Source organism: Heliangelus exortis, chromosome 10 (assembly GCF_036169615.1).
Source record: "Heliangelus exortis chromosome 10, bHelExo1.hap1, whole genome shotgun sequence".
NCBI classification, from domain to species: Eukaryota; Metazoa; Chordata; class Aves; order Apodiformes; family Trochilidae; genus Heliangelus; species Heliangelus exortis.
The window spans coordinates 8289319-8302679 of NC_092431.1; the positions used below are offsets into that span (position 1 = coordinate 8289319).

Here is a 13361-nt window from a genome sequence, read left to right on the forward strand (position 1 = left end):
GATCTGAATACTAACTTTTCCTTTTATTGTTAAGGCTTGTTCCAAAGCTATTTTATAACTGTGATCAAGGACAGGCTGATCCAGTTGTCGCAGTAGCAAGAGACCAAAGCAGTGTCTACCTGAAACTACTAATGCATGAAACACAGCCTCCATCTCACTTTGCTGTGAGCACTATCACTAGGTAAGTCTTGCTTTAAAAGGATCCTAGACCCTAACTTCAATTTGTAACGTATTGTCTATAAAATATGTAACAGTAATTTAAGTAATAATTGTTTTTGACTGAAATGCTTCTTAAGTACATGTTTTCGTGGTAATTTTTTTCTTTTTCAGAACATACAGAGGTTACAATATGCTGCAAATTCCAACAGATGTCACTATAGAAAACAATCTCTCAAGGGTTATAGCAGCAATTTCCCATGCATTGACAATATCCACTACAAGAGCACTTACAGTGAGTTTTCTCAGTTGCTATAGGGGCTGGCTTTTACATTTCTCTATTAGCTTGCTTTTTTTCTTTAAATATTTCCTGGCTATAGTGGCATCTGCAGCTTTGGGTTTGTGACAATGGTAATAATAATATGTTCAATTCTCTCTCTTATAATGCTTTATTTTTGTTGCTAGCTCTCCCAGTGATTAAACCAATTCAGTTCTTGGTGTTAACTTTTTCAGTTTGGCTGCTGTGAAGCTTTGTGTCTTCTCTCCACAACATTTCCAGTGTGCACCTGGAGTGTGGGATGGCACTGTGGGTATGTTCCCTCATCTGTTACTCAAGCTTCTGAAAGTGATGTTTGTGAAATGGAAGTGCACTTATTTAGCTATCAGGAGTACTGGTTTCTATGTGTACTGTTGAGCTTAGCTTGGCAGGTAAGAGAAGAAGAGGACAACATTAGGTTGTTATGATACTGTGTGTCAGCACTTTATGGGCTCTGAAACCACAGCATATATCACAGGGACTGGCTCCCAACTGCTGTAACACAAAGATATCTGGGGTCAGGGTCTATCAAAGTAGCAGAAGAAAACTTTCCATGCTTTAGAAAGAATGTTTATCTTCAGGATATTGTCTTGTAGTATCTCTCTAAAGTCAGAACATAATAATTTGCTCTCTGCTCTAACATTTAAGTTGTAAAACAATGGGTAAAGGAAGTTGCTTCTTAATTGTTTTTATAAACATGACAGCGTCAGATGCATTTAAATTGTTCTCATGGAACAATTTCCAAATGGAAACAGCAAATGAGATCTCTGGAATACTGATGTGTTGCATAGGTAATATGTGATAGCCCCAAAGTACTTATATTCAGAAGAGTTACTTCAGAATGTAACTGCACAGTTTGCAACTCTGAATCTTGTGTCTTGATTATCAATATGCTGTGCCATATTGATATATGAGGTATAAAACAAGCTAATGGAAATGTGCACAGGTGCTGATTGGCTTTTAAGTAGATTTAATATAATTTGTGTTGATTTTCTTCATTGCTGTTGCTTTGTCTGTACTCTTATTTTACTCTTCTGTTATCCTGAAACTGTTGCAAAATATTATTTTAAGAAACAAAAATCAAAAACCCAAGAACAAGAAACCAGCTGCTTATTTTTACCAGCATTCTCTTCCTTCCCTTGCTGGCCATAAGTGTGGTTTGCTCTGCATGTACATTCTAAAAGGTATCTGTAGAGATACACATCCAGTTTTAACAAATTATGTCACTGAGGATGTGAGGAGTACTTAGCTGGAACATAAAGTCTTCTGTGTCTTTTGTTATATCCAGACTGCATCTTAAAAAAAGACATGTTTCATCTAATAGTCATCAGTGATGCAATGACATTGCCTTTGCCCTTTCTTCTAATTTATTCTTTACATATTTTTGGCTCACCTTCTTAATAATTTGGATTGTAACTTTATTTTTCTGGAACTGATATGAACATTTATCATTCTGATATAGGATGTAATATCGATAAGAAAATGAGAATTTTGCAAAAATTCTTTTTTGTCTTAAGGATTGTTGTTCTTATGAAAGCCATAGGACTCTACAGCTCAACGTAGATTAATTCTTGGGTTTCCAACTGTGTGTAAACTAAACAACACTTGCATATGAAAATACTTTTTAAAAAACCTAATTGCTAATTGTCAAAGTAGTAGCTACTTAGGGTAAATTTTATTGTTTGAAATTACTGTTGTTGTATTGGAATGCAGCAAATTAAAATCTCAGACTCTAACCATAATTCTAGAAGATGTGATGGATTACAATTGTTTAACTAAATTCTTCTCACTTCAAAACAGTACCTGGTTACTTTGCAATACTACAGCTTATGTCTCCCATACACTTGTACATGTTTACAAGACTTTTAACTAGAGATAGTATGGGATCACACTGGTTAGCAATTAAATACAGATTTCTTCAGGTTATCAGTAGATGTCACTAGGAGCTTTGATGTTTGTAATTGAAAAAAAAAAAAGTAAAGTAATGGCTCTTTAGGAATACAAAGTATTGTCAGGTTTCTGCTGCAAATGTCTGAAGTCCTACTTGAGTGTTAAATATGTACTTTTATAGAACTGGGTTTTTTTGTTTGTTTGTTTGTTTTTAAAGATTAGCTATCTGCTTAACTGCTAGTTTTCTTAAGACTTCAAACTTAGCAGAAGGGGAAAAAAAAAGTCATAATATTCCAAAATTGAACTTCCAGTGTTTCCCAGCCAAGTCCTTCAGATGAAGCTCAGAAGGGCTGCACCATCGGAATGGCCGGCATGGTCCTGTCCCTCCTTTCATCAGCATGGTTCCCACTGGACCTCTCTGCACATCAGGATGCTTTGATTTTGACTGGAAATTTGCTTGCAGGTAGGCTTGAACAAGTAGGATGGTCCTGGTTTTTTTGTCATTAGCCTCAGAAGGCGTGTACCTCACACTGTTCTGATTGCACACAACAAAATGTTCATGATTGAGCAGAAGAAATGAAGGAATTTAATGCACCCAGAAAGTTTGAAAAGATGCTGTCTCCAAGTCCATAGTTTTCCTTTACTTGCCAAAGGGAATGTGCAGTTTGCTTAGTACAGGTGGGGTGCAAAGAGCTGGCATTTTTGTTTAATTGTTTAAAATATTCACCTGTTGAATGTTACAGGCTCACTTGTCACTATTTGCATTTGTTTTTACAAAGATAGTATAGCTCTCAATTTTTCTGATATTTAATTCCAAGGTTTCGTGTTTTTCTTTAAATGATGTGATTCCTGTTGCAGCATGTGCTCCCAAGTGCTTAAAGAATCCCTGGAGTGGTGAAGAAGATTCAAACCAAGGTGCTGCAAAGCAGGAGGAACCATGGCCAGTTCTGGCAGATAGAGTTCTTGTTACTTTAGTAGAACAGCTCTTTTCTCATCTGCTGAAGGTCATTAATATTTGTGCACATGTAATGGATGATGTTGCTCCTGGCCCATCTGTAAAGGTGTGTATTAAAAATAAACAAAATTGTGCAACTTAAACACTGTTGTGACACAGACCTCTTCAAGATTCTGCATTTTACTAATACCTTGATAATAGGACTCCATTATGTGTAGGAAAAAAAGTAATGTGATAGAAACATGCATGTTGTTCTTCCATGTAACAGATTTTGGTTACTTCTTTAGTGTTTGTAACATTACCTTAAATTTTGAACCTTTTATTCCTGGTCACTGCACTGGTAATATTAATTCAGGAAGGAATGTGTATAGTAAATGGAGTACTGGATTTCATACTCTAGCAGGTATCTGTTGACTTCTGGGTTAGATGGCTGACTGTACTGCACTGAACTCCTTTTGGAGATAAATAAAAAAAAACCAAAACTTCTTCTATCTTCTCAATATCCTGTAAAATACTTTGACTTCTGAAACAGTTCATATGAGGTGCTGCTGCGTTCAGGGTTTTATTTTGAGGCATCTACATTTTTAGACTGATGTAGTGACTGTAATGCCATGGGACTGGGATTATCAATTTCTTATTTTAAAAATGTGATTTTGACACTTCTTTGTGTGGAATCAAAAGACAATTTGTCATTGAGATCATAATTCCATTCCATTGGCTTATGCTGAAGTTGAGAAGGAAAGTAGGAATTTTAACTCTTTTCGCTCTGGAAATTCATGTCCTTAACCTGAGAGCTGAAATATTTTAATTTAACAGACAGTCAAATAAAGGGAAGTTTCAACAAAAGATGAATACACTTATATTTGTGTAGAAGCAGAAAAGCTACTTATACATAAGAAATTAATAAAGCTTCTTTTAATTCTAGGCAGCGTTACCTTCTCTCACAAACCCACCTTCTCTTAGTCCAATTCGGAGAAAGGGCAAAGAGAGGGAGTCTGTTGAACAGGCATCTGTGCCAATGAGCCCTAAAAAGGGTGGTGAAACGAGTCCAGGTAGGAACACTCTATTCATATCAACCTCTCATCTACCTTCCCCACCTAAGTATGGTTATGGTATAGAGACAAGAAATAAAAATATGTAAATTATTTTCAGAAGCTTTAGTTCAAAAGGCTGGCAGACCTACTGTCAGAGGTTCTGAGCTCTTCAGCACAGCATTGCAGGAAAGGCAGCTGTAGGTGGGACCTTATTTTCTGTTTTGTTTCTTAAGAAAATTGACTCTGCTTTTCAGAAGCAAGGTACTTCTGAATCCTTTTCCTCACTGAATCTTCTCAGCTCTTGACTAAAATTAAGATGTAATTTTTACACGCATTTTACTTAAAAGATGTTTTTTAAAGTTGCTTACATTCGATTACAAGATTTTGAATCATTAAAGCTTCAGTTTTTTAGTAATGAATGAAGGAAATGGGTTGCTAGTTGTATTTTTGCAAATTATACTTGCAGTCTTATCTTGGAGAATTAGTTTCTTGGATTGCTGGTTCATTTTCTAGTTGTACAGTATGTGTTTTTGCAGTATAAGATATGCATAGAGATGGAAAAATTCATGCTGTTTTATCATTCAGATTGTAAGTTATGTTGAGTGCACATGGTAAGAGAACCCTAGGAAAAGTATGTTGTTCTAATCTGTGATATATTTTTAAGCTACTAGGCAAACTGATGCTACTGGGCCTGTTCCAACAAGTAAATCATCTTCAGTGGGAAGCTTTTATCATCTTCCATCATATCTGAAGTTACATGATGTCTTAAAAGCAACGCATGCTAATTACAAGGTACTGCATGATGCTGTTTGATTGACGTAGGATGTGGTTGGGCAATAAATTTTTTTTTTCCTCTAAAAGTGACTCTGCTTGTATCGAAACTCACTTGTTTACCTGTGTAAGCGGTTTATCCACAATAAAAAATATTTTATTTACAACCATCACTTGATTAAAAAAAACCAAAACAGCACAGACATTGTCACCCTATTGCTTTTTTTCATGTGTCAGCATGCTGACACACTGAATGGATCCCCATGTCTGTTCTCTCCTCAGTTTATTCCAGGTTGAGTAAGCTTTTTCCTCATTATTTCAGGTAATAAAAGATTCATTCCCTAGGGGCTTCGTGATCTCATTTGTACACTTCAGTGGGTGTATTCTTATTACACCTGCTGTATTTCTGAGAAATACATTATCCCTTCTTCATTACCTGTCAAGATCCTGGGCCTTCCTGGATGCTGCAACTTCCTCAAGCTAGAAGTTCCCCTAGTCAAAATTAAATCCTACTGTTCTGGCAATTTGTAAGGGCATCTAAGCTGTCAGTGTTGTTGATTGAACTATGCTGAAATTTTAGGCAAAAGATAATTTTCTGTCAGTACCCACATCTTCAGTAATATTTATTTTCTTGACAAGTAACTGTTAAGAAATAATTTTTTTTTTTACTTTTTGGGACCAGGTTACTTTGGATCTTCAGAACAGTAATGAAAAGTTTGGATGCTTCTTACGGTCCGCCTTAGATGTTCTGTCTCAAATTTTGGAACTTGCTACTCTTCAAGACATTGGAAAGGTAGAAAAATGTGTGTTTTGTCTTTTGTACCCAAGTTGTCTGGTATCTGGTTCTTACTGGGAAAAAGCTCATCATTGATTTTAAAATTGGTACTGTTGAGAGACCATAGTCTTAGAAGCATTGTGCTGCCACAACACTGGATAAAGTGCTAAAGCACATTTTCCATGTTAAAATGCTGCTGTTGAAAATTTGGAGTAATTTATCTACTGTTTAAATTTCATATAGAAATTTTTCTTTGCAGCAACATGGCTTGTCTTCAGTCATTCTTACTATATTGATATGTTTAAACATACTTACGTTAAATACACAGTGTCAGAAGGCATGCTGCTCTCCTTCCTCTATGTTCTTAATATTTTTTATTCTTAACTCTGGTGTTAGGCATTGCGATATTTTAAGACTAGGAGGCAGATGTTGCATTTTATTTCTTCACGTAATTCCACTATTTCACTTAAATTAATGTAGTTTTACTTGGTAAAAACCAACTGTGCTGTTGTCCAGTTTTTGTAATAATGCTTCATATAATGAGGAGAAATACAACGAGGTGTTCTTTTTTCTGCATTTCTAGTGTGTAGAAGAAATTTTGGGATACTTAAAATCATGTTTCAACAGAGAACCAACAATGGCAACAGTTTGTGTACAGCAGGTAAGGAGGTAATTTTCTGTATTTCTGTGTATTACTGGAAGCTTAATCCTGACATTCTGTGGTTATGAATTGGATATTAAAACTGTCCATTTGGCCATTCTTTGAAGGGGAGCAATGTGAGAGAACTGTAGCCCGGGTGGAGCAGACAGAGCATGCTTTCTTCAATTTTCATGACTTGTTATGGAATGTGATACCATCTAGATAATATAGTTTCTTCTTGACCTGCTTCCAATTCAAAGAACTATTTTAGCTAATGCTCAGAAAACATTTGTTTCGTACCTTCCCAAATGTTTACATATCCAGTTCACTGTATCAAAAACCTGGAAAGCAAAGGACTACCTTATTAAATGGTTTCTTGCAGGGTACCATTGCATTCAAGTCATCAAAGTTTAATTTTAGTGAGAGGCAAGCTTTAGTAGAATATTTTGAGCTGTCATGTGGAAATAGCTTCAGCTGCCAAAACAATCATATCTTTTCTGGGTGATGTGTGGATTGTTTCTCTTTCCCAGTGTTTTTCTGTGTTGTATTTAACTACATGATCCACAGTTTGCACTTTGACATTTCATCTTAAGTCCTTTGGGAGGCTGAGGAGTCGAGTTTTCTTTTCCTGAAATGTTAACTATTTTTCCTTCCAATTTTCTTCCCTAGTTATTGAAAACATTATTTGGGACAAATCTAGCTTCTCAGTACGATGGCTTATCTTCAAACCCCAACAAAGCTCAAGGCAAAGCTCAACGCTTAGGTTCTTCCAGTTTGAGACCTGGTCTCTATCATTATTGCTTCATGGCACCATACACACATTTTACACAGGCCCTTGCTGATGCTAGTCTAAGGAACATGGTTCAGGCTGAGCAGGAACACGATGCTTCAGGGTAACTTTCTTCTCTTATGAAATAATTGTAACTTGAACTAGAATCTCTTTTTCTTTTTCTTAAATGCAAATATCATAGGGGAGCTAAGTAACTTGAAAATACAATATTGTGTATTATTTATTTCTTATATATATAAGCAGAGTTGTTAGTCTTGGTAGTAAGATCCTGAATGCAGCATTGTATTGATTATCACTAATGTGTTTTCCAAATTAAGCTAAACCATTAAAATTAGTATCACTTTAAGCTTTTTCAAAGCATATTAGTACTAAATGTTTGTATTCAAAATTATTTCATTAATTTGCTGGTTATAGCAGGTAGTAGCAGCCTTAAAGGAAAGGCAGGATGACTAAGCAAAGACCAGAAATTCTTTGCTAGATGTTTGTTGTCCACAAATATGTGATCTGATCAAAATCTACTGTAGGCTTTCACTGTTGCCCTTTTGTTTAACTATAATTATCAAAACAGTTTAATAGATAAAGAAAAGTTTTCACTGTGCACCTAACAGGAGTGGTTTTGTACTTCCTTTTTTTTTAATGTGTATGTTTTTTTGGGTTTTGTTTTTTCTATATCAGATGGTTTGATGTGCTGCAGAAAGTTTCCACGCAGCTAAAAACCAGCATTACCAGTGCAGCAAAACATCGTGCTGATAAGGTACCCCTGAAAGAACTGTAGCTTAGATTCAAAAAATGTTTCTTCTTTTATAACATGATTTGATTTTGAATCAGAGGTTTATTCAGATATTAGATTACTTTAAAATCTCTCTATTACAGAATGCTATTCACAATCACATTCGTTTATTTGAACCCCTTGTCATAAAAGCATTGAAACAATATACAACAACAACATCAGTACAGCTGCAGAGACAAGTTCTGGACTTGCTTGCTCAACTGGTTCAGCTTCGAGTTAACTACTGTCTTTTGGATTCAGATCAGGTTGGTACCTCAGCAGTTTTGCAAATTTGTAATATGGGGGTCTCATGAGCAAGCCTGGAATTTCCAATAAAAATACTTGCCATGATCCATTCTTTGTACTGTAGGTGAAAAGAAAGACCTAAAGGAAGGTGAGACTCAATTCCCCCCTCCTGCCCCCTCAAGAAGAGAGAGTTTTAGATTTCGGGTTTTCTGTTGCATATAAATTACTTTCTCTGTGTTTGAATACTTCGGATTTTATCTTGGTCTATAGCTAGAGTTTTGCTTGATTCTGAACTTCTTGATTGTAATGCATCAAATAGCATGTGTTAAATAAGTCAAAGTTACACTTAAAAATACATAGATTGGAGGTAAAATGTGGCTTAAGTTCATGAAAACCTTAAGCTCTAACGTCACCAAGATTCTCAAGATCTCTTGAAACTGTAGAGCATACACTTCATAACATATTAGAATGAACTATGCAAGTATAAATAATTTTCAGTGCCTTTCTTTTCCTTCACTTCCAAAATATCCACTTTTATTACTGTCAATATTATTTCAAATGGGAATTAATGTCTCTTGTACACTTTATTCTCTCCTTAGGTGTTTATTGGATTTGTGCTAAAGCAGTTCGAATACATTGAAGTAGGACAGTTCAGGTATGAAATTAGAAAAGATCCTTTGAAAACTGTGTGTTTACAACTGTCATATTCTGAAGCATATAGTGATTAGTTTTTCTGGTTATTTCTGGTTTTGTAAAATTGTTGGGACCCCCTGCCTTCAAAGCTATACTTTTAGGAATTTGATTGCTAGGATTCAGTTGCTGAAGGGAGAACTGTTTCTCCCTATCATGGACTCAACATGAATCTATTTGTACTTAATAATCTGGTACCTTTTATATAGTACTTAATATATCACAAGTAATGCAATTGAATTGAATGCAAGGAATTTTTGTTGTCAGCTGTTCCTGGGTTTTTCTTGCACTTGAGTTTCTATGAAGAGAGATCAGTGGGTTTTTTAACTCTGTGGGTCTCCTGCAGAAATACTCCAATGTGGTTTTTTTGCTTTAAATAGTATGTTATAATATTAGTAACTGTGTAATAGTCAAAATTTGAAAGAAATCACTTGGGGAAAAAAGCAATAGTAAAAATCAGGACACAAATTTTAGGAATATTGTATGAAGGCAGAACACATTCTTTAAAAAACTCAAAACATACTGTAAAAACATTTTTACTGGACAGTTATGCAATTAAACTTTACATTTCTTAATTTTTTTTTCAGGGAGTCTGAAGCAATTATTCCTAATATCTTCTTCTTCCTGGTCTTGCTGTCTTATGAACGTTATCATTCGAAGCAGATAATTGGAATTCCTAAGATCATTCAGCTATGTGATGGTATCATGGCCAGTGGGAGAAAAGCTGTTACACATGGTAACTAAAAAAGGGTGGGGGGGAGAGGTGTCAACACTAATATTAAAATAATTCAGCAATAAACCCAGTATTGAATACTAAGCAACAGAAAAATGTAATCCTATTGATTGTTTCAAAAGACTCTAGCTTTTGAATTTTTAATACAATAAATCCCAATTTCATCAGGAAGTCTGTTGTACCCTAGTAACACTTCTACCTCATATTTTACATTGTACATAATAACATTTTTTTTAAAAAAACACAAATTTTATTAGGTAGTAGGTTCTTAACAGCTGTTCTTTAAAGGGTTTGATTTCAATTTTTAGATCCATTCCCTTTCCTTCCACTTTCAGCCTTTAAGTAGAAGCATACTTTCTAATGTTTCTGCTGAGAAAAGCTTTTTGAAAAATGTCAATTTTAGTTATATGAGAACAGTCAAATCTATCCATAATACTAGAATTGAAAAGAAAGACATAATTATGCATGAGAAAGTCAACAACCTGTATTATGGGTTGTTGGTTTTTATTAAGGATGAGTAATAATACCTTTAATGAACTAAAGTACATTTTACTTTCAGTAGCTGAACTGTTAGAACAGGAAAATACTGTCCGAGAGTGACTTGTCTCATGCTAAAACAAAGAAACATATCTCATTTCAGCAATACCAGCTCTGCAACCCATTGTTCATGATCTCTTTGTGTTAAGAGGAACAAATAAAGCTGATGCTGGAAAGGAGTTGGAAACACAAAAGGAGGTGGTAGTGTCAATGCTGCTGAGACTGATTCAATACCATCAGGTAAGAGAGGAGGACAAAATGTCCCTTTTTACAGTGTGTAGAAGGGTAACACTCCTTTAATCACTAAGAATGCTTTGGGCAGTATTAACGATTTTCTATACAAAACAAAACGATTTTCTATAGCTGGACTGCATGATCTTTCCTTATAAAGAGTAGGAAAAGATTTTTGGTGGTAGAGGAAAAGTTCTATGCTACAAATTGGTATTTGAAATAAAAAAACATGTCTGTGGGTTTTTTTAAATCAAGCCTAGGTAACAAAGCACTGAAAAGCTCCAGTTAGGATCACAATTGCAATTGCGTTGCAGATCAAATAAACAGAAGGTTAGTAAATTAGTAAATTAGGATTCTAGAAACCTGAAAAAATGGGTGCAGAAGGGGAAGAGAGAACAGGATTAAAAGTAGGAAATATGATACATACAGTTGATTTAGGTATTAGTATACAATACTAAATAACATTTTAAAATATTAATTATTTGAATGGGGTGATGAAACTGGTAGACAGTTATTTGCATGCAGTGCTTTGCCCCAGACCTCATGGGTTCTGGAAAACATGTTTCTGCCTTGTAGGAGTGTAAGAATTCCTTTCCTTCATATACTTTGTTTAAAAGAAAAACATAAAAGTAATTTTAAGAGAAGTGACATAATTAACATGGGATCTTACTGCTTATTCAGGTGCTTATTCAAGCTTAGTGTGCTTTTCCTTTAATAATGTGAAAATGTAATTGTAGTGTATGCTAATGTAAGCAATGTATTTTCTGAGAACAGTGGAAAAAAAGTACATCTCATCAAAATAATTTCAGAACTGCATGTTCAGATTGGGGTAATTTTGTGTGTCCACATTTTCCTTTGAATTTGTAGTTTTGTAATCACTAAATGACTAATAATAACTGTATGAACTGACACTCTGTAGACACATGATGGGAAATAGTGAATAGCTGTGTTACATAAGGTACTGCAGTTCCTGGCAGATTTCCTTCTGTAACACTTAACCTGTTAAAGGCCACCCATGTGCTGCTCTTCCCAATCCGTCCCATTTGTACTTCTTACTTGGTCCAGTTCTGCTGGTGCAGTACATACAAACTCCAGGGCAGTTCTGTTTTTTCCTGGCTATGATGTTTTGCAGTGCTGTCCCTGTAATCCAAGAGGCTCCAAGAGCTTCAGCCTTTCAATTTTTTCTGTTACAAGTGTAGCTTCCATCCATGGAGCTCAGGAGTTCAAGTCCTTCAGCCCTTAATTGCTCTTAACTCCTCTCTCATGAGAAAGCTTTATAGAAAGTCCCTTGGTGATTTGTTTTTCTTTTATTTTTCTGCATTTCTGAATCTGAACTACTTGAATTTCTTCTGCAAGTGATCTGTCTAACTGGTTTTCCAAACCAGATTCTTTTGTCCTGCTTTCCCGTCCATATATTAGCATTACTACTTGGTGTGTCTTTGGCCTGTGAATCCTTGAAAGTGTGGCCTCTAGGATCCTCAAACCAGTAACATATTCAGCAACTAGAAGTGATCCTTGCTGTTAGTCTGCTTTATTACATGCTCTCCTATAAATTGCTATATGAAAGTGGCAAATCTCAGGTCAATGAGCTCCATAAAAATATTTCTTTTGTTTCCTTGGGCAAATTTAGACTTTATTTGAGCTATAGTAAACAAAGTATACATATGGGAAATGGCTCTCTTTCTTGCTTGTTGAGTTTGTGATGCAGCATTTAGATTTCCATCCTTTTTCTAGTTTTTTGAGCATTCTTTTGACAAATACCATTTATAAATGACTAAGCATTTTTTTTCTAGCTTATATAAGTAGCTATGAAATTCTTAAAGAAGTTATAACTAAGAACAAGGTTTTAACATGAAAATTGGATTTTTAAAATGTTATTCTTATGTGGGTTTTCTGTTCCTTTAGCTTTTTGTCTGATGGATGAAACAGTAAACATTTTTCCCACTGTGGTATTACTTAAATGTTTCCTATTAGTGTGGGTGTTCACTTCCAATTTTTTTTTTTCTTTTCCTCAGGTGCTAGAAATGTTCATCTTAGTATTGCAGCAGTGTCATAAAGAAAATGAAGATAAATGGAAAAGATTGTCACGGCAAATAGCTGACATTATTCTTCCAATGCTTGCAAAGCAACAGGTTACTATATTTTTTTTTCCACTTATAAACGTCTAAAATTATTGGTTTTATTAATAATGGCTTTGGGTATTATTTTTTTTTTTAATATGAAGACCGATTTTCGTGAAAGTGTGGTTGCTATATCTGAAAAAAACTGATGAAGGTCCTATTTAAATGCATACATTATATGTGGTACCTTCGAGGCTATTTCCAGCTGAAGCTCATTCTATTTCTCTTAGAAACATAATTGTATCAGAGCACTTATTAAATAGTAGAAGCTTCTCCCATGTTTATAGAATGTCATTGTGGTTTTTCTTAGCAAGAGCAATGAAAAGACACCATCTGAAACTGCATCAATAGATCACAGCATCATGGAACAGCTGTGGTTGAAACAGACCTTGAGATATTTTCTTTTCAAAGCAGGGTCTGCTGGAGCAGGTTGCTTAGGACCATGTCCAGTCAAGTTTTGACAGCCTTCAAGGATAGAGCTTCCATAACCTCTCTGCGCTGGCACTTCCAGTATCTGTTTTCTATCTGGGATGATGCTCATAAAAAAAAAACCAAAACAACAACAACAACAACAAAAATACCCAAAAAACAAAAAAAACCCCCTGCACTTAAATTTCCACTACCACAACTTGTGCCTATTGCCTTTCATCCTGGCACTTCATACCACTGAGGAGATGCTGGCTCTTTCTTCTGCACCTGTGTTGTCAC

At 35.2% G+C, this 13361-nt stretch overlaps 1 protein-coding gene across 2 annotated transcripts in view; it reads left to right on the forward strand.

The window, feature by feature from the left end:
* The window catches only part of HTT (huntingtin), an 81447-nt gene that overhangs the window by 29652 nt on the left and 38434 nt on the right, over positions 1–13361 (forward strand). For both annotated transcript variants that reach the window (XM_071753375.1, XM_071753376.1), the window contains exons 22-37: positions 35–181; positions 331–451; positions 670–746; positions 2674–2825; positions 3221–3423; positions 4243–4369; positions 5016–5143; positions 5805–5915; positions 6481–6558; positions 7207–7430; positions 8003–8081; positions 8201–8362; positions 8942–8997; positions 9620–9768; positions 10406–10542; positions 12549–12665. In XM_071753375.1, coding sequence (XP_071609476.1) covers positions 35–181; positions 331–451; positions 670–746; positions 2674–2825; positions 3221–3423; positions 4243–4369; positions 5016–5143; positions 5805–5915; positions 6481–6558; positions 7207–7430; positions 8003–8081; positions 8201–8362; positions 8942–8997; positions 9620–9768; positions 10406–10542; positions 12549–12665 — 2068 coding nt within the window. The remainder of the gene's footprint in view (positions 1–34; positions 182–330; positions 452–669; positions 747–2673; positions 2826–3220; positions 3424–4242; positions 4370–5015; positions 5144–5804; positions 5916–6480; positions 6559–7206; positions 7431–8002; positions 8082–8200; positions 8363–8941; positions 8998–9619; positions 9769–10405; positions 10543–12548; positions 12666–13361) is intronic.